This window comes from Nansenia antarctica, assembly GCF_963989245.1.
Source record: "Nansenia antarctica genome assembly, contig: SUPER_18_unloc_1, whole genome shotgun sequence".
NCBI lineage: Eukaryota > Metazoa > Chordata > Actinopteri > Argentiniformes > Microstomatidae > Nansenia > Nansenia antarctica.
The window spans coordinates 1322228-1342500 of NW_027663467.1; the positions used below are offsets into that span (position 1 = coordinate 1322228).

General features: G+C 43.9%; 1 protein-coding gene across 1 annotated transcript in view; it reads left to right on the forward strand.

Annotated features, from left to right (window-relative positions):
- Positions 1 to 5549: 5549 nt before the first annotated feature.
- The window catches only part of LOC308173717 (nck-associated protein 1-like), a gene marked incomplete at both ends in the record, with an annotated part of 27322 nt that continues 12598 nt past the window's right edge, over positions 5550 to 20273 (forward strand). Inside the window, 17 exons of the mRNA XM_080550792.1 lie at positions 5550 to 5651; positions 8444 to 8554; positions 9414 to 9506; positions 10469 to 10525; positions 10634 to 10776; positions 12833 to 12923; positions 13028 to 13165; positions 13962 to 14010; positions 14639 to 14795; positions 15048 to 15104; positions 15252 to 15348; positions 15934 to 16043; positions 16407 to 16539; positions 18138 to 18219; positions 18362 to 18420; positions 18764 to 18909; positions 19900 to 20032. Coding sequence (XP_080406918.1) covers positions 5550 to 5651; positions 8444 to 8554; positions 9414 to 9506; positions 10469 to 10525; positions 10634 to 10776; positions 12833 to 12923; positions 13028 to 13165; positions 13962 to 14010; positions 14639 to 14795; positions 15048 to 15104; positions 15252 to 15348; positions 15934 to 16043; positions 16407 to 16539; positions 18138 to 18219; positions 18362 to 18420; positions 18764 to 18909; positions 19900 to 20032 — 1758 coding nt within the window. The remainder of the gene's footprint in view (positions 5652 to 8443; positions 8555 to 9413; positions 9507 to 10468; positions 10526 to 10633; positions 10777 to 12832; positions 12924 to 13027; positions 13166 to 13961; positions 14011 to 14638; positions 14796 to 15047; positions 15105 to 15251; positions 15349 to 15933; positions 16044 to 16406; positions 16540 to 18137; positions 18220 to 18361; positions 18421 to 18763; positions 18910 to 19899; positions 20033 to 20273) is intronic.

Sequence of the window (20273 nt, forward strand, 5' to 3'; positions counted from 1 at the left end):
TTCTATGTCTGTAATTATTGTTTTATGTAATGTGTCATGAAGTGAACTAAGATGTGACTCCCCTTGTCTGATCTGGTGGAGAGTTGAGATTCGTCCCTTCATCTCCTCAACCTGGTAGCTAAGCTCCAGGCAGCGCTGGCAGGCCATGAAAGAGAAAAGTGGTGTTATTTGCAGAGAGAGAGAAAAACAATTTGATTATGGAAAAACTATTTGATTATGGTGAGCTAGGAGTATTACAGAGATATGTGATATAAGAATATATAAGGTTGTTAGTAGTTCGGGGAGGTATCCCGATAGAAAAAAGCCAGTTTAAAAAGTGTAAAGGTGGCTAGCTGGTTAGCCGCGGTAGCTAACTAATAACGCTGGTAATCCCGACTCAGCCTCCCGGTGTCGGATTCAGAGGAACGAGGTCCCGATGTTATATGGGATAGGAAAGCTATTAATTTACAAAAAATGCTTTCTCAATAGAGTTCAGTATAGATAGCAATTTTTAAGATTCTAGCGCTGTCGAACTGCAACAGCAAAAACAAACACTCACTTAATGAACTTACAGAGCTTCTCTCCATCATTACTACTGAATTTAATGGTCTGATCATTGCTGGTGATTTCAATATTCATGTAGATAACTCAGAGGACAACAAAGCCAAAGAACTCTCTGTTCTGTTAGATGTTTTTGAACTTCAACAACATGTGAACCTCCCTACTCATAATCGAGGTCACACTCTGGACCTTATCATCACCAAAGGCCTAGATATTTCAAATGTTGTTGTAACTGACATTGCCCTGTCTTACCATTGTTGCATATTCTTTGACGTATCTATCTTTCCTGTTATTCAAACTATGTCTAAAACTATTTCCAAACGATATATCAATGAAAAGACCAGTGCACTGTTCAAACTTCTATTCCAACCTCAGTAAATGACCTTCTACACGATTTCAACTTAAAAATCACAAAAACCATTGATGATATTGCACCCATTAGATCCAAATGCATCTCTGGTAAGCAAAAAGCTCCCTGGAGAACTGCCCCATCCGTAAAGACCCAAAAAAGAGAATGTTGTAAAGCAGAGCGCAGATGGAGAAAAACAAACCTTCAAGTCCACTATGATATCTATAAAGAGAATCTTCAAAACTATAACTTAGAAATAAGAAGTGCCAGGCAATCATTTTTATCTAAGATCATAAACAATAACATCAATAATGCCCTGATCCTTTTCAGAACTGTTGACAGACTAACAAATCCCCCAACACCCATTGCTCAGGAATTTCACTCGACTAGTAAATGCAATGAGCGTGCATCCTTTTTTAACAATAAAATAGAAACCATTAGACAAGGCATTAGGTCTTCTGTGTCAGGCATGAAAAACATGTCCCCATTAACAACCCCAAATAGGGCAGACATAACAACCATGTCACAATTGAACACCATTGATTACAAGACCCTAGATAAAATCATGTCACGTCTTAAACCATCCACCTGTGCCCTTGATGTCCTGCCAACAAGCTTTTTAAAAAACATATTTAGCTGGATGGCAGGCGAACTAATACAAATAATTAACACCTCCCTTTCATCAGGAATCTTCCCTGAAGCCCTGAAAACTGCAGTTATTAAGCCTCTACTAAAACAGAACGGCCTAGACCCATTTGTACTAAACAACTACAGACCCATATCAAACCTTCCCTGTACAGGAACAATTATTGAAATGGTTTCCCACGAACAACTTAGCAATTATTTGACCCTAAATGATCTCTTTGATGACTTTCAATCAGGCTTTCGCCCCCTACATAGCACTGAAACGGCCCTTATTAAGGTCCTTAATGACATTCGCGTAAACACAGACTCCGGAAAAATCTCAGTTTTGGTACTACTAGATCTTAGTGCTGCCTTTGACACTGTAGACCATGACATTCTAATAGACAGACTAAAAACCTGGGTAGGACTTTCGGGCACTGCCCTAAACTGGTTTAGATCCTACCTACAGGACAGAAGCTACTATGTCTCCATTGGCAACTTTGTATCTGACCAAATTAAAATGACATGTGGGGTTCCCCAAGGGTCAATCCTTGGCCCCCTTCTATTCAATCTCTACATGCTTCCATTGGGACACATCATAAAAAAGAACAAAATTGCCTACCACAACTATGCGGATGACACTCAAATCTACATAGCCCTCTCACCGAACGACTATAGTCCCATTGACAATCTCTGTAATTGCATTGAGCAAATAAACGCCTGGATAACACAAAACTTCCTCCAACTAAACAAAAACAGAGATAATTGTATTCGGTGCACCTGACAAAAGATCGAAAGTCAGTGCAAAACTTGATTCTCTCTCTTCACGCTAAAAAACAGGTCAGAAATCTTGGTGTTATTCTAGACTCCGATCTAAACTTCAACAGCCACATAAATTCGATAACTAAATCAGCCTACTATCACCTGAAAAACATAACAAGAATGAGAGGTTTCATGTCCAAGCAAGACCTTGAAAAACTCATCCATGCATTTGTTTCGAGTAGACTTGATTATTGTAATGGTCTACTAACAGGCCTATCTAAAGGAGCTGTTCGTAAATTGCAGCTCATCCAAAACGCCGCTGCTAGGGTCCTAACAAAAACAAAGAAATTTGAACACATTACACCAATCCTGAGATCCCTGCACTGGCTACCAGTCTCTTAGAGAATTGAATTCAAAATCCTCCTAATTACATACAAATCACAAAATGGTCTTGGACCAAAATACATATCAGATCTCCTCCCACCCTATATTCCCGCAAGGTCCCTAAGGTCAGCTGAGACAAATCAGCTAATAATTCCAAGAGTAAAAACAAAACACGGTGCAGCAGCTTTCAGTCACGCTGCTGCATGCTCCTGGAACAAACTCCCTGAAGAAATCAAACAGGCCCAAACCCTTAAAATATTTAAATCTAAGCAAAAAAATGTTTTGCACCAGTTATGATTAAACACAAACACTTCTATCAATGTCTTTTTCCCATTAACTATTATCTTTTTAAATGTTTTATCTATTTACTTCTTATATTTGCTTTTATTCATTGTAATTTTTATTTTCTTATGCTCCTCTTGCTGTATTTTTAAATAATGCATGTAAAGCACTTTGAATTGCCCCTGTTGTATGAAATGTGCTATACAAATAAACGTGCCTTGCCTTGCCTTGCCTTACAGTTCCACAAGAGCTAGTTACAGATTTAGCAGCTCTACACAGGAAGGGCCTCATCACCAGGAGCAATGAAGAGCTCTGTTTACTGTCATTCTGCATGATTATCATTATCAGGTAAATGGAGTATACTTGCCAGGATGAAGTATACAGGCTCCAGAGATAAGGTATGTGACAACCTACAGTGCTACATTCTTTGTTTCACAAAAGTATCACATTCTCTTCCAAAACAAATCTTGTTTGGAGAAAGGATCTCTGTAGCCTAGTGTTATATGTATATCCAGATCTCTGGAGCCTATATATATATATATATATATATATATATATATATATATATATATATATATATATATATATATATATATATAGGTAACAAGTTCTACAGCAATAACTGTAAGCAGTTGCAGCACAGCTGCAGCGCGGAATACCACCAGCATCCGTCCAACTTCCCTGCTTTTCCCAGCTTTTTCTTACATTATAGAAAGGTGCCACCTCTAAGAGGACGGTTCTACCTCAACGAAAGAGCTTGAAAAGTCAAAAGATACAGCCTAATGTTGGTGCCTGTTCAGATACAAAATAACTGGTCTGTTAGAAAAGACTACTAGTGATTTCTATTGCCTCTGCCCTTAACGGCAGCAAGCAAAGATGGTCGCTTGACTGTACTGTGACCCCACTACATGAGCTCTCAGATACATAGATCACCCATACACCCAAAAAAATCAATTACACAGACAATGTTTTTGCAATGTTCAAATATATTTAATTCATAGGCAGTTATGCACATCTTTTCATCTTTGATCTTCTCCATAGTTTCTAGAATCAAATAAAACATACTACTCTCTATTAGAGGACTTATTGTTAGGGGATATTTGAGCTCTGTGGAGGTGTGTCTGGTTCTGCTTACACTGCCTGGGCCAGACCCACCATGTTGTTCTGTCTGTCAAAGACGGTGTAGAACTCCCTGATGAAGAATCTCCCCAGGTCCACAGCCTGCTACTGACACCGCTGCCCAGGCCAGAGTTCAAGAACGCTGCCCAGGCCAGAGTAGCAGCCGTCGGAGTTCTAGAACGACAAGAGCGGAGGAATTTACTGATGGAATTCCACTTCTATTTCAAGAGATTTAAATTAAATGTTGCTTTAGGCATTGGCTGGGTGGGCTGTCAGTAATGGAACCTGGTTAACCCATGGTTAATGTTGTTTGACACACCTACTAGCAGAGTGGACTGATCATAGGCTGCAGCAGCAGGAGGTTGCACTCTCCCTAGTGGCCTGTAACATCATCTCAGGGAGAGCACTCCCCCTAGTGGCCAACATCATCTCAGGGAGAGCACTCCCCCTAGTGGCCAACATCATCTCAGGGAGAGCACTCCCCCTAGTGGCCAACATCATCTCAGGGAGAGCACTCCCCCTAGTGGCCAACATCATCTCAGGGAGAGCACTCCCCTTAGTGGCCAACATCATCTCAGGGAGAGCTGCGTAACGGTGATGCACCTGATGTAGCTACTTGTTGCTCATAACTGATGCTGGTAAGCATGCTGTAATGCATGTTTGGGAAGACTAACAAGTCACTGGGCCATGATCGATAATAGCTGACACGAATGTGGTAATGACAAAATACAAGAGACAAAACAAACAAAGTTGATGTTAGAAACTGTTAATGTAATATAAGAACAAACGCTTGTGTGTCACACACTACCAGTGAGACAGTTCAGAGGGGAGAGGGGGAGGGTCGGGGTTAGTAACAGACAGGAAATCCAAAACCTCTACTTCCATCATGTCATCTTGTCTGTGTTTCACTTCCTGTTTCGCCTTTAGATATAAGAGGAGTATTCTGAAAACAACGTAACAGCAAATCATGAAGTAGCTGTTTTCAATTTCTTTATTTCTATGTTTTGATATCCTTCCCTCGCCATAGTGTAGCCAACTTTATTGTCAATCTTGCCGAACCAATGTGTTGTAAAGAGGACTACAACTGAAATAAGTACTTTATTGTGTATTATCCTCTATGATTTTATTCATGTACATATGTATGCTTGTCTGTGTTATATGTGCTTGGTTTTAAAAGGGTTAAATTAACTTAACAAAAGTCAACTAAAGCAATAAACAGGGGCCCTAACGTCACGAAAGACTGGGCACACATTTTCAACATTTGAATATTTCAACACAACCAAAAAAAAAAATCTTCAATAGCCTCCCTTTAGTCACCACCCACCCTAGACTCCACCCACCATCTCTATCTACCACCATCCATGTGACAGCTAGGGGGGCAGGACTTGGGCCGGGTGCACTTGTCCTAGTGGTGGAGGTTCGAGCCGTGACTGAGGTTGCCAGGGAACCGGTGGAGGTGTGGGTGTAGACTAGGGGAGCCTGCAGCATCATGTCCAGAGTCATGGCCTACCAACAGAAGCTGGCTGAGAAGCTCATCATCCTCAACGAGAGGGGGAGAGGGGTGCTGGTTCGAATGAACTACATTAAGAAGGTAAGGAAGGAAGGGAGGAAGGAAGGGAGGGGGGGGGGAGAGTTTACCTGCCCAGGAACTTATAAATTAGCTGTCTGACTGAAACTGGCTGATAGATTTACAGAGATGTTGATTCATGTGCATCGTCCCTGTAGAGCGAAATGGATTTGGCTACTGAGGCGAGAAATCAGGAAGTTGAAGATGAGTCATGGGTTCTGCCTTATTGGTTTAGTCAAAGAATACCTGCTACACAATACTGATGAGGAAACACTGGTCACAATAATATGTGATGAGGGTGCTTTGAGTTGCATCCGTGTACGAAAGGCGCTATATAAATAAAGTTTCACTTCACTTCACTTCACATGATGAACAAGGCTAACCAGCATTTAATCAAGGGGCCAATTCGGGTTGATTGACAGTACTGTACTACGAATAATGAATAAATGCTGGAAGATATGCAAGAATAATGGCTAAAGGCTGCCTTCCGTTTTGTTTTGTTTTTACTGAGAGAGAAGAAGAGGAGGATAAGACCTAGTGTACAGACACAAAATAGAGAAAACATTAAATAGACATTAAACGCAGTCAGAGAAGCCAGAGGGGCCTCCAAACATATTAAAACAATTTGTCAGACGTTAAGCTGGTGTCATTCTCATAATAATACAGATATTACAGAATTGTATAGTTATAGAATGATATGAAGTGTCTACAGGACTAATGTCTTCACGCTACACTGTTGTGTCTACATTGTAGGTTGGTGATACATCAGTCTGTGTTTATGTTTATATGTGACAATATAACCTAGGAGTGATAATAATGTATTCAAACTCTCTCTGTGTGTATTGATATTGTATGCAGTGGCTACTTTAATAACTCTGTATCCCTACTGAGTGTGTCTAGAGTACTTTAAAAGCAACTCTACATCTCTACTGAGTGTCTGTATGTTTAGGTTTCTACACATCCACGTTTTACTGTACGTGAGCCAATTTAACCACGGATGATGTGAAAACACTTTCTGTGTACTGCATGTACAATATGTGTACTGGTGGGTGCACGGGGGCTACTTTAACAACTCTTCATCTTCAGTCTTCAACTTAACCAGGGGTGATGAGAAAACTCATGTATGGATACTGGTGTGGCTACTTTAACAACCCTCTACATCTCTACTGAGTGTCTGTCTGTCAGTGTGGCTGTCATCGTGGTTCTCCAGAGAGGAGGAAGTGAACACAGGAAGTCACAGTCTGTCAGCCACCTAGAAACTGCTGTTTCTGTTCACATCCTCAGAATAACTCACATGACATCTCCATATACAGCCAACTGTCTCCATATACAGCCTACTGTTGCTAAGGAAGTACGACAATTGCACTTGCAGTGTGAAAGGCAGACAATGATGCAGAAATGGAATTACAGTAACTTGATGATCAGAAACATTTTATACTACTACTACTACTACTACTACTACTACTACTACTACTACTACTACTACTACTACTACTACTACTACTACTACTACTACTACTACTACTACTTCTACTACTACTACTACTACTACTACTACTACTACTACTACTACTACTACTACTACTACTACTACTACTACTACTACTAATAATAATAATAATAATAATAATAATAATAATAATAATAATAAAACTGTAACACTACATTTGAAGCTTTAAAACAAGAACAAATAAATACAACAGCATACATGAAAATAAGTTAATACAAATGAATACAAGTACATTTAATAAAATAAATGAAATAAAAACTTATTTGAGGAAGCACTAGCTAAAAGCCTTCAAGTAAAGGTTTTCTTTTAAGCTCTTTTTTTGTTCTTTTTTTTTATGTCCACAGAGCATGTCTGTTTGATATACATGGTCGAAGGCGTTCCACAGTTTTGATACATAATACATAAAAACAGCTTCCCTGCTGTGTTCGTGGAGTACTCTAGGCATGATTAAAAGACCAGCGTTGGAGGATCTAAAGGCTTGTTGTGGTTGATCAGTTCTAAAAGAAACAGGAAGTCAGTGCAGTTCAGCTACAACAGGAGTGATGTGCTCTCTCTTCTTGCTCCTAGTTAAGTGTCTAGCGGCAGAATTCCGTGTTCCAATTTATTTATAAATGTTTTTGGGAGACCAGTAAAAAGTGCATTGCAGTAGTCTAACCTCCTAGTGATAAAAGCATGAATTAGTTTCTCAGCATCCTGTTGTGTTAAAAAAATTGCCGTACTTTGGCAATGTCTCCCAGATGGAAGAAAGCTGTCTGGGTCACTTTACTAATATGGGGATTCAAATTTCAATCTAAATCTAAAAACACCAGACTTTTAACCTGTGATTTGGTCTGGTGAGCCAGGCTCCTGAAGCTTACTAAAAAAAGGGTGATACACTCTACTGTACCACGGGAAATAACACACAAAAGAAAGACTCAGAGAGTCAATATACAGTGCTGTTGGACTCATCTACATGTTGTCTCATAAGGCCTGTAATTCAACAACAACACAATACCACACACCATCCCCATAAAATCCAGTTACACCGGCAGATAGACGACTTATCTACAGGCCTGCGTTTCCCAAAAAAGACTTAATTTCTCTTCAAAACCTGACCGCAAAGCCGCAAGAGAGTAACGTCGTAACATCAGTGTTTGCAGGCCAATGTTTCTGCGTGTGAACAAATTAAATGTATTCAATTAAAAAGTCTGCTAGTGTAGGGCAGGAGTGGGCCTGGATCTTCAAAAGAAATGAAGTCCTACGTGCGCGAGAAAGCTTTGAGCAAACTGACCCCAGATCTCTGTATATCCTTTCTCCTCTGTCTTAGATCTGCTCCGACCCCAAATCCCGCCCATCGTTCCTGGCAGACAAGGCTATGGAGCAAGCTATCAAATACATCAACAAGAAGTTCCCCAGCATCGACTTCAGGGGAAATAGTGTGAGTAGCTACTAGCCCGACTTAAAGGCGGTCCCTCACACTGGTCACCAGTGTTGAGGGAGCAGGTCCTACCTGATTGGATCCAATATCTTTAACAGACCTTAGGCACAATGATGTAAACAGATGCATTTGATTTTCACATACAGTAGCAGGCACATATCATCATTTGGAAATGATCTCTAATCGGATTTGAAATAAACTGAGGCTCCTCTTCTCCTCTCCTGTCCTCTCTTATCCCCTGCTCCCCTCTCCTCTCCTCTCCTGTCCTCTACTCTCCTCTCCTCTCCTCTGCTCTGCTCTGCTCCCCTCTCCTCTCCTCTGCGCTGCTCCCCTCTCCTCTCCTGTCCTCTCCTCTCCTCTGCTCTGCTCTGCTCCCCTCCCCTCTCCTCTGCGCTGCTCCCCTCTCCTCTCCTGTCCTCTCCTCTCCTCTCCTCTCCTGTCCTCTCCTCTCCTCTCCTCTACTCTCCTGTCCTCTACTCTCCTCTCCTCTACTCTGCTCTGCTCCCCTCTCCTCTGCTCCCCTCTCCTCTGCTCCCCTCTCCTCTCCTCTCCTCTGCTCCCCTCTCCTCTCCTCTCCTCTCCTCTGCTCCCCTCTCCTCTCCTCTCCTCTGTGCTGCTCCCCTCTCCTCTCCTGTCCTCTCCTCTCCTCTCCTGTCCTCTCCTCTCCTCTCCTCTCTTCTCCTCTCCTCTTCTCTCCTCTCCTCTCCCATCTCCTGTCCTCTCCTCTCCTCTCCTCTGCTCCGCTCCCCTCCGCTCCTCTCCCCATCTTTCTCCCCTCTCCTCTCCTCTCCTCTCCTACTCCTCCCCTCTCCTCTCCTCTCCTCTCCTGGTGAACCGGTTGTACATTATCGGTGTGCAGCAACATCTGACCAACATCCAGAGGCAGAAGTCCGAGATGATGGTCTCCACGTCTAGTTACTACGACTCCTTCCTGGACGTCATGGAGTTCAGGGTGAGACTGAGCTTGTCTCTGTGTGTGTGACAGACGGGGTTCAACCACAGCTCTACCATGTCGTGACGTTAGAATTATAAGGTTCTATCTCCATTTTTGTCAAAATTTTGTTTTTTACATAATCTGATCCATTAGGTGTTTATTAATGCCTGTGTGGTGTTATTTTTTTTATTTTTTTTGTTTTTTATTGTAAATAATAAAATACAAAGGTTCCATCTCACAAAACATAATGGAATGTAAAAACTTTGACGCTCAATATCTCTGAACTGCCCTAAACGGAGATAGAACCTTATAATTCTAAGCTCACAATGTGGAAGACACAAGCGTCTATCATTAGGCCCAGAAGACATCCTCACCGGTCTGAGGACGATACTTCCTCAGTTGACATTTCTCTAGCAGGGGCTACCGTTATCACCATAGCGTGATTCCAAACCACATCTGCTACACACTGTTACTATTACCACAGACGTTCAGGTTTTCTAAATTGTAATTTACATATAAAGTGATTCTTTCCCCCAGTTGAAACAAATGGCACATTTCCAGGCGAGACAAACTGCGTTGAGCTGCTAAACCTCAGGCACAGTCCTTTCAGATAATCGAGGTCTCAGCAGGGAACACATGAAACGTTGCAGCAACATTAAGAAATAGCAACTAACTCAATAAGGTTTAGTTGTACCGTGTCCCCTGTATTATCATAATAATAATAATAATAATAATAATAATAATAATACATTTAAATTATATAGCGCCTTTCACAAACCCAAGGACGCTGAATCATATCATCTTATAAAACATCATACATTCAAATACTGTTGAATAGCATAATAATAATATCAATAACAACAACAACAACAACAACAACAACAACAACAACAACAAAAAGGTGCAAGTCCAATGGGGTCAAACATAACAAGTATATGAAAGGTTTATATTATTCTAACTATTCACTATCTATTTTACAGGATCATGTTTATGAATTGCTCAACACAATGGATGCCTGCCAGTGCTTCTTTAACATTGTGAGTATGCCACCGAGTATGACGGTTTCATTTACCAGATGATGATGTTGTTGGTAATGACCTTTGAACTCTCTATTCATTCTTCACCATGTTTTATTCTATTTACAGGCCGTGAACTTTGACTTCACCAAAAACTACCTGGACCTGATCGTGACGTATACATCAGTCATTATCATGCTGTCTCGCATTGATGACAAGAAAGCACTGGTGGGCATTTACAACTGTGCCCACGAGATGTCCAATGGTAGCAGGTGAGGATCAGGGGAGGCTGGTGGAGGACTGGGCTCATTGTACTGTAATGCATCATGGATTGAACTCCTCTGATGAGGATACTGACTGACTCTCAAGAGTTTCACTCCCCCTGGTGGGTGTAAAAGGAATAGACAGGTGTCCAATGGACTGGAAACTCTGACCAGCAATGCATGGCATGGGCGATTTTAGACCCTTTTTAGGTGTGCTTCAATACCCATACATTTCATCTCACCACCCCTAAAAAAACAAAACATATTATTATTAATCATTATTATTATTTTCTGAAATGATTTTTTAGCCGATCCAATGCTTTTAAACGCTCAAGGGGAAATGTACATCAAAGTGCTCCTGGGTGAAAGGAATACTGTGTCCCAACATCTGTGTTGTGTACAGATTACACTACATGGCCTATACACTGCTTAGTTGTTGGTGGAAAGTGAGTGTTGATGTTGGATTGGATCAGAGCCATAGAGTAGTCCGTACTGTACACAGCCCATAAGGGTAAGTGTGCAGTATAGTTAAGTAAGTAGCCTTGAGAACCGACGGTTCTGGAGCCTAATGGCCCATAGGAGGAGGAGCCTATCTCCTGTTTCCATAGCGCTTAGACAGCTTGATGTACGTGTACACCCCATGGACATGACGCCGGTATGTCGCAGGGTCTTACCCCCCAATCCAACCCTTAATGCTGAGTGCCAAGCAGGGAGGCATCGGGTACCATTTTTAGTATGACTCGGTCGGGGATCAAACTCACAACCTCCCAATTTCAGGGCGGACACTCTAACCGCAAGGCCACTGAGCTGGTGCGCGGAGTATGGTATTGAAGTCCAAATGTTCAAATGAACAACTGTCGTCGGGTAGAGTGTGTGACTCATGGTCCGTGAGCACCACCCGCTCAACTGTTCTAAGTGGCCCTGAGGTAAACACCTCGAGGCCATTCTCTCAATCGCTCTCATTCACTCAATTAAATATGACATTTGGCGAAGCAACCCGCTCAGTTATGGATATTGAAAAGCTATTAAAAGAAGATCACATCTGCCACAGCTCTCTCTACTCTCTGAGGTGATGAGTCATCGTGAGTCAGCGTTGTCCCACACTGATGACAGTCTTTAAGTTGACTGACAGAAGCACACTTCCTATCTAACCTTTTATAGGAGAGAGCTAAACGCAAGTCAACTCATTGTGACATTTTGAGTGCACCCAATTCGCGTCATCTTCATTATTATTTTTTACCAAAATGGCAATTAGGCATATCTTGATCAAAGACGGGAAGAGAAGGGAAAAAAATGAACACAAAGCCATGGATTTGAATGTCACTGCAATTTTCCCTTGCTCTTCACATGAAGCCGTGAGGGCCTTAGAGAGCTGTGTGACTAAGCCCGTTTCTCTGGAGCTGGCTAAGAGCTCCACGGTAAAAACGTGTACCTTTGAGTGAGTGGCTCTCATAAAGAAACATTTCCCATCTCCAAAAGTTCAACCACAAATTGAATATAATAGTGGTCCTAGCAAGGAGGACAATAAGTTATTAAGGAGAGTACACAATGCCTGGGGCCTCATTTATAAAAAAGTACTTGAACGTCATCTTTGACTTTCACGTAAGCACATTTTTCTAAACGGACGTAAGCATTATTTATAACACTGGCTGCGCTTGTTTAAAATTGCGTACGTGCTTCCTTCTATAAATACCAACACAGGTGAACGTAGAGCTACGATCGTTTCCACGGTCAAATTGACTCACGTTGAAATGTTATAAATCACTACGTTGACGTGGTTTTCTACGTACAACACGGGTAAGATCAAATTTGATCCAAAGTACTTTCTATAAATGAGGCCCCTGCACTGTGTTTGGACATCACATTCTTTGGAAAGTTAGAGCAAAGTTAGAGCAAGTGCACAGAGGCAACAGTATTGCATCTTTGATTGACTGAGCACTGATTGACCCTTTTTAGACTGATTGCTTGATTGCTTCATTGTTTGATTGTTTGTTTGATTGATTGATTGATTGATTGATACATTTTGGATTGACTATTTTGATTGACTGAGTGATTGACCCTGCAGTGACCCTGCCTACCCTCGTCTGGGCCAGATGTTCCTGGAGTACGAACAACCCTGGAGGAAGCTGATAGAGGAGTTCGGTCCTCACACCAAGGTGAAGTGAACTCTGACCTTACAGTACATCATGCCCTGACTGTACTTCAGCCATGTTAGAGCCCACTGACCTATTCTCCCCCTCCCCCCCTCTCCCTCTCTCAGTCGGTGACGGAGGCGGTGCTCTCGCTGCAGATGGTGTACCCTCGTAGGAGCCTGCCAGCGGAGCAGTGGCGTAGCGCCCAGCTCCTCAGCATCCTCAGTGCTCCCGCTGCCATGCTTGACCCTGCCTGCTGTAATACTGTAAGCATCTAGTCTCCCCTCTAACATCTCCTCTCCTCCCTTCTCCTCTCCTCTCCTTTCCTCTCCTCTCCTCTCCTCTCCTTTCCTCTCCTCTCCTCTCCTCTCCTCCCCTCCCCTCCCCTCCCCTGCCCTCCCCTCTCCTCCCCACTCCTCCCCCCTCCCCTCCCCTCCCCTCCCCTCCCCTCTCCTCCCTCCTCTCCCCTTCCCTTATCTTCTCCCCCCCAGCCCTCCCCTGCCCTCCCTTCCCCTCCTTACCCCACTGTGTCCTATCTTGCCCTGCTGCCTTCCAGCCATTAGTCTCTTTGAAGGGCCATTGTTCTCCCCAAGCCTGTGGTTCTCTCTCTCCATGGGAGATCTACTGCTGCAGCCAAGCAAGCAGAGCTCTAGGCACAACACACATCCTATACAGAACATGATCCATGCTCTACCTGAATACAGAGTGGTTCAGATTAAAGTTAGTTATTAAACTTGAAAAACGAAACTATATCCAAAGGGGAGAAACCATTCATTTGTTGTGGGTTAGGTATTATGTTCTGTGTTATTACAAAGTAGAAATACATGACGTACTGTCCAAGGGAGGCTGGCGGAGGTAGTAATCGGAGGACGGACTCATAGTAATGAATAAGGAATGGTATCAAACACACATGCATTACAATGAGCCCGTACTCTGAGTTCTCCCTGCACCAGTGTCGCCTGGTCCTGTCCGGTCCGGTCCTGTGTCCTGTACTGCAGGCCTACAATCATACAGTACCTATAGAAGATGGTTAAAGGCTTTGAATTTTGTGTTTGATTGCAGATGTCCTGTGAATACCTGCCCATGGAAGTGATGGAACGCTGGATCATATGTGAGTATTAACTCCCATCCTCACCCAGCTCAGTGGCCTTGCGGTTAGAGTGTCCGTCCGCCCTGAGATTGCGATGTTGTGAGTTTGATCCCCGGCCGAGTCATACCAAAGACTATAAGAATGGTCATCCTCAAAGGGTTCTCCCACAGGGACAGCCGAAGAAGAAGAACTCTTTTCGGAGTGTGTGTTGACCTGTTCCTGTGTGGTGCGTCGGTCTCTCCTGTCCCCTTGCAGTGGGTTTCATGCTGTGTCCCCTCTAGGGGGAGGCCGGCGGAGGTAGACATGGGAGGACGGGGCTCATCGGCGTGCATGGAACGGAATGAGGAACGGCATCACAACACATATACCGTTCCGTTCCATGCCTTCCGATGAGCCACCCGCCGTCCCATGTCTACCTCCACCCCCCCCCCCCCCCCCCCCCGTAGAGGGGAACACAGCAGGGGACAGGAAACCCACCGCAGGGGACAGGAGCGCGACACAGGACACAGGAACAGGTCAACACACACTCCTAAAAAGGGAGTTCTTTCGTCTTCGGCTGTCCCTGTGGGGGGGGAACCCTTTGAGGATGCCTTTTTGGGTTCCATGTCGAACCCTCTTCAAAAGGCCCCTTGTCGTGTGTCTCCTGCAGTGGGATTCCTGCTGTGTCCTGGCAGCCTGAACACCAACCAGGCCTCACAGGACCTGTGGAAGATGGGCTTGCGAAGCGGCCTCTACCTCACCCTCATCAGGGACGAGGTGCTCAACATCCACAAGGTCTCAGAGGAATGCTTCGATATCATGAAAGGGTAAGGGGAGAACGACTTTTTTGGTTTATTTTGTTTTCGAATTCGATTCAAACTTTATTGCCGCTCGGCGGTGCACGACAGGCGTTTGTGCTGTGTCTACTGAGAGACCAGACTTACCGTCGGTTCATTGCTGCTTGCTTTTGGTTGGTTACTTTAACTGTACTTACTGTAGCCCTGGGTGCAACATGATGAGCTTTTTAGTCACCGGTATCCTTAGCAACACCACTTTTCCTTCGTATTCCTTCGCATCAGGCATAGTAAACGTATTGTGGACGTCAAAGAATGCAGGGAGCATACGGTCGTCAACTGGTGAGTATATAAGGTTATGTAAAATAATCAGGCAATCATATATAAGTACATAAGTAACTGCTAATACCAAAGATCTGATCAATATACTGGGATATATCTGTCCGGTTTAACCCAAGCCGTGTGTGTTTGTTTCTATGTGGAGAACAGTGCAGCGATGCACAGAGAGAAGAGACATTTCCTGAGAGGTGCTTTAAAGGAGCTGGGGAAAGTACTGGAGGACGAGCCAGGCCTGTTGGGGCCCAAGGTACATGTGGTTCACTCTACTGTTTCATACTGTATGTCTGTTAGCATTGATGCTAATGGGGCCCAAGGTACATGTGGCCATTCATCAATTTAGATTGAGCTGGGTGAGGGGGATAGAGGTATTGGAGGGGGTGTGCAATGTTCCTCCTGTTGGGGGTGGGGTGGGGCTGGGTGAAAGGGTAGAGGTATGAGGGGGGGGGGCTAGGGAGCAAGGCTACCGCCAGGATTTTTGAGTTCAGCATATTGACAGCTGCAGGGAAGAAGCTGTTCCTGAGCCTGCTGGTGGTGCAGGAACCTAGACTCCTTACAGCGCCCCTGTGTGGGAGGAGGGCAAACAGTCCGTGGACTGGGGTGAGAGGTGTCCTCAACGATGCCTCGAACCCTCCTCCACCTCCTCCTCCTCAATACTGTTTATATATTAAAGGCACATACATTACGTCAAGCTCTTGAATAAAACCAGATCAGTTTATGGTCAATAAATACACTCCCGTATTTGTTTTTAATACCTCATGAATGTGGGGCATCAAGCGCTCTGAACGTTGAAACATTCCTCTCTCTGTCGTCTGTCTGCCAATCATTCCCCCAGGCTCTGTTTGTCTTCATGGCTCTGTCGTTCTCCCGTGACGAGGTCCTCTGGCTCGTCAGGCATTCGGAGAACATACCCAAGACCAAGACGCCCGAGGACTACGTCGACAAGTAGGTCTGGAGTAGATCTGAAACAGAGACTGTCGGCTTCACCTGCCAGTTCTCCAGACTCCCATATCGATTATATTGTCCCTTCCAGTTCTCCAGACTCCCATATCGATTGTTTACATAACGTGCCTGTAGAGAGGTGACTATAACCGTGTGTGTGTGTGTGTGTGTGTGTGTGCGTGTGCACGCACGTTCATGTGTGTGTGTGTGTGTGTGTGTGTGCGCGCGCGCATGTGTATGTGCGTGCACGTTTGTGCTCGTGCTTTTGTGTGTGTGCATGTGTGTGCATGTGTGTGCATGTGCGTGTGCGTGTGTGTGTGTGTGTGCGTGTGTGTATGCGTGCGTGTGTGTGTGTGTGCACTACAGTCAGATGGCAGAGCTGCTGTTCCATATGGAGAAGCTGAGGGATCTGATGACCAGACACAGACACGTGGTGCAGCGCTACCATGTCCAGTACCTGGCCCAGTTTGATGCTCTGGTGCTCAACGACACCATCCAGGTGAGTGACATCATACAGGTCACGAAGGTTACTAACACAGGAAGTGACCAATAATAATAATAATAATAATAATAATAATAATAATAATAATAACAATAATAATACTAATAATAACAATAATAATAACAATAACTATAATAAAATAAATAAATACATAATTACAATTATAATTATAATAATAATAGGCATTATAATAATTATATAAACATGCCCCTCCTGAGGCGGGGATCGAACCAGCGACACTAGTTCCGATTACTAGCCAGCCTCTCTAACCTCTAACCGCTGCTGCCCCGTTAAAAGATGATTCAAAGAGGAGCCCCGCGGTGGCGTAGCGGTCTAAGCACTAGCCACTAGGGGTGTAACGATACATCGATTCACATCGATGCATCGATTCATTGACTAACGATCTGATTACATCGATGCAATGTAAAAATATCGATCTATATCGTCATCTTATGCGCGCAGAGAGAGAGAGAGACTTGAAAAAGATACTAATGTTTTTCATTTTTGATGAGAGACAGTAAGTCTATCCCTTTTAATATATATTTTGGAACATCTCTCTGAACCAGCGACGTTAACATACTCGCGTTCGCAATGTGTGACTCGCATTCACCGTGTGTGACTCTCTACTCTACTGGCTCGGCTCCACTTCTCGGCTCCTCCTCCTCTCGCGTTCGGCAATCTCCGGTGATCTTCGGAAATGTTCGGCTTGTGTGAGTGCGTCTAATGAGAGTGCGTCTAACGGGAGTCTAATGGGCGAATACATTGACCGTTTTGGACACCAAAGATATTTTTTAACATCTACTCTTCGAGGCGAATCCAGTCAGACCAATATCAGACCTGCTGGACGTGTGTGGACGTGTGTGGACGTGTGTGTGTGTGTGTGCGTGTGTGACTGGATGTCTCTCTGAACCTGTGTGTGTGTGTGTGTGTGTGCGTGCATGTGTGTGTGTGTGTGTGTTAATGAGCTGTATGTTAATTACCACTTATTACAATTGATAATTGTGTTAGATTGGCATATGATATCGCGTCATATCGATCATATCGTCATATCGATCTTGAATCGAATCGAATCGAAATCGTATCGTGACTGACATTGTGATATCGTCAAACATTGTATCGTCATACAAACAAATCGATATAATATCGTATCGTGATGAAGCTGGTGATTTACACCCCTACTAGCCACTAGTGCAAGCTGCCCACCGGGGACTGGGATCGAATCCCAGACCCGGATATGGCCAGGGCACACAGGGAGCGGCATATTGAGCGGCCGCTCCCGAGGGCGGTATAGGACTATTTCCGGACAAGGATCCGTCGCGCAACACCGCCCCCTGGGAGCCGGAATAAAGGTGTCGGGCTCGAGGTGCCAGTCAGCTAGTCTGCCTGGCGATCTCCTCTGGGGCTGCCGGCTACGGGGTCGGGCGGCGGATCCTACGCAATAGGCAGGGGATAATTGGATGCTAGGTTGGGTTCAATTGGATACCAAATTGGGTGAAAAAGGGATAAAATCTGAAAAAAAAAAGATGATTCAAAGACGATCTGAAAAACTAACAGAGACTCGCGATGATGACGATGTTGCTCCTTCTTCCTCCTAGTCTATCTACGTCTGCCCAGAGGAGGAGTCTGTCCTGATGACATCATTCGTGTCCACCCTGTCAGCGCTCACAATCAAACAAGGTAAACAAATTCGGTTTTTTTCCCAAACGGAGAAAGAAGTACGCAAGGAATCAAGTTTCTAGCCGTTGAGAGAGTCAACGTCTCTGTGATTCAGACGGATGTATAACGCCACTGAACTGAACTGTGTCCCCCACCCCAACAGTGGAGGACAGAGAGGAGTTTGACCTCAAAGCCCTCCGACTGGATTGGCTCAGACTGCAGGTATACTACAACTGTACAACAGTGCACATCTGGCTTAACATGGATGACATGGATGATGAATCCTCAATCTACAGTCTTGCTGTGTAAACCTTTGAATGGTTTCCGGGTGTCGCTCGTCATCGTTTGGCTCAGTGGGTAGAGCATTAGCTGCTTGCCATGCAGGTTTGGGGTTCAATCCCCTCTGGGACTGTAGTCACATGATCACTGTAATAAGATGTTTTCGATGTTAAAAGTGTTTGACACCATTCCTCATTCACCTTGATCCATTACGATGAGCCCGTCCTTCGATATCTACCTCCGCCAGCCTCCCCCTGCATCGTATGCTTATTGTTCTGTGCTATAGGCCTACACCAGTGTGGCCAAGGCTCCACTGGCTCTCAAGGAATACCCAGACCTGCCCCAGGTGATGAACATGACCCAGTTCCACACCAGGATGTTGGATAACCTCGACGAGCTGCTCCAAGAGACCTCTGAGCTCTCTATCCTCTGGTCAGTGATAGTAGTACAAAGATATAAACGCAACACTTTTGTTTTTTGCTCACATTTTTTAAGAGTTGAAATCAAAGATCTATACTAAGACTTTTTCTTTGTACGTAAAATACCTATTTCTCTCAAATGTTGTTCTCAAATTTCTGCGAACAAATCTGTGTTAGTGAGCACTTCTCCTTTGCCAGAGATAATCCATCCACCTGCAGGATTATTGCACAGATGTGCCTTAGGCTGGTAACAATAAACGGCCACGCTAAACTGCAGTTTTATCACACAGCACAATGCCACAGATGTTGCAGGTTTTGAGGGAGCGTGCAATATTTCAAAACAATTATTGTTATTGGTATTTAAAAAACTAATTAATTTGTATTCAATGTCTAAATCTACATCTATTCAATGTTATTCCATTCTGTAGTTATTCCCAAATTTCTCCCCAACAACTTTCTCTTATGGGAGGATTTAGGACCTAAGTCATCAACGGACCGGATAGAACTAATGTACTAATGTACTGTCTGTAACTGTGCTTTGTTATATTGTAGGGCTGTAAAACATTTAAGCGACTTAATCGTATGTTTTGCTGTGATTAATCACAAATGAATTTCAGTTTTTTGCTGTGATTAATCACAAATGAATTTCAGTTTTTTGCTGTGATTAATCACAAATGAATTTCTGTTTGGTCAAATTGAGCCCAAATGATGGATGTTTTCATAAAAAAAAACTTTAATATAACAAAACAAACATAGAAAAAAGTTGTCTTCTGTACATTACTATACTGTCTATGACAGGGGCGGGGGGGAGCTGGTGGAGAAATGGTAGGACACACATGTTTGAAACCATTCCTCATTCGGTCCCCATGCATTACAACGAGGGACGGACGTCCTCCGAAATTCCACCTCCACCAGCCTCCCCTATAAACACACTGACACTCCCCTATAACACACTAACACTCCCCTATAACACACTAACACTCCTGTGTTTGTCTAATCACAGTTTCTACCCGCGGGTGTTTGAGAAAATGTTCAGCCAGAGCAGCGAGGAGGCCCATATGCAGCGCTACCTGATAGCCTTCCCTCTGGTCTGCTCCCACTTCCACCACTGTGGCCAACAGCTATGTCCAGAAGAGGTCAGTAGAGAGTCACCATCACCTGGTCTCTAGTGTCATACACCCAGTGGAGGTTATTGGACGTAGGAATCGGAGGACGGGGCTCATTGTAATGCATGGAATGGAATGAGGAATGGTATGAAACATGTGTGTGTGTGTGTTTGATACAGTTCCTCATTCCGTTGCATGCATTATAATGAGACGGTTCTCTGATTTCTACCTCCACCAGCCTCCCCTGGTAGGAGTAGGATAGCTAAACTAT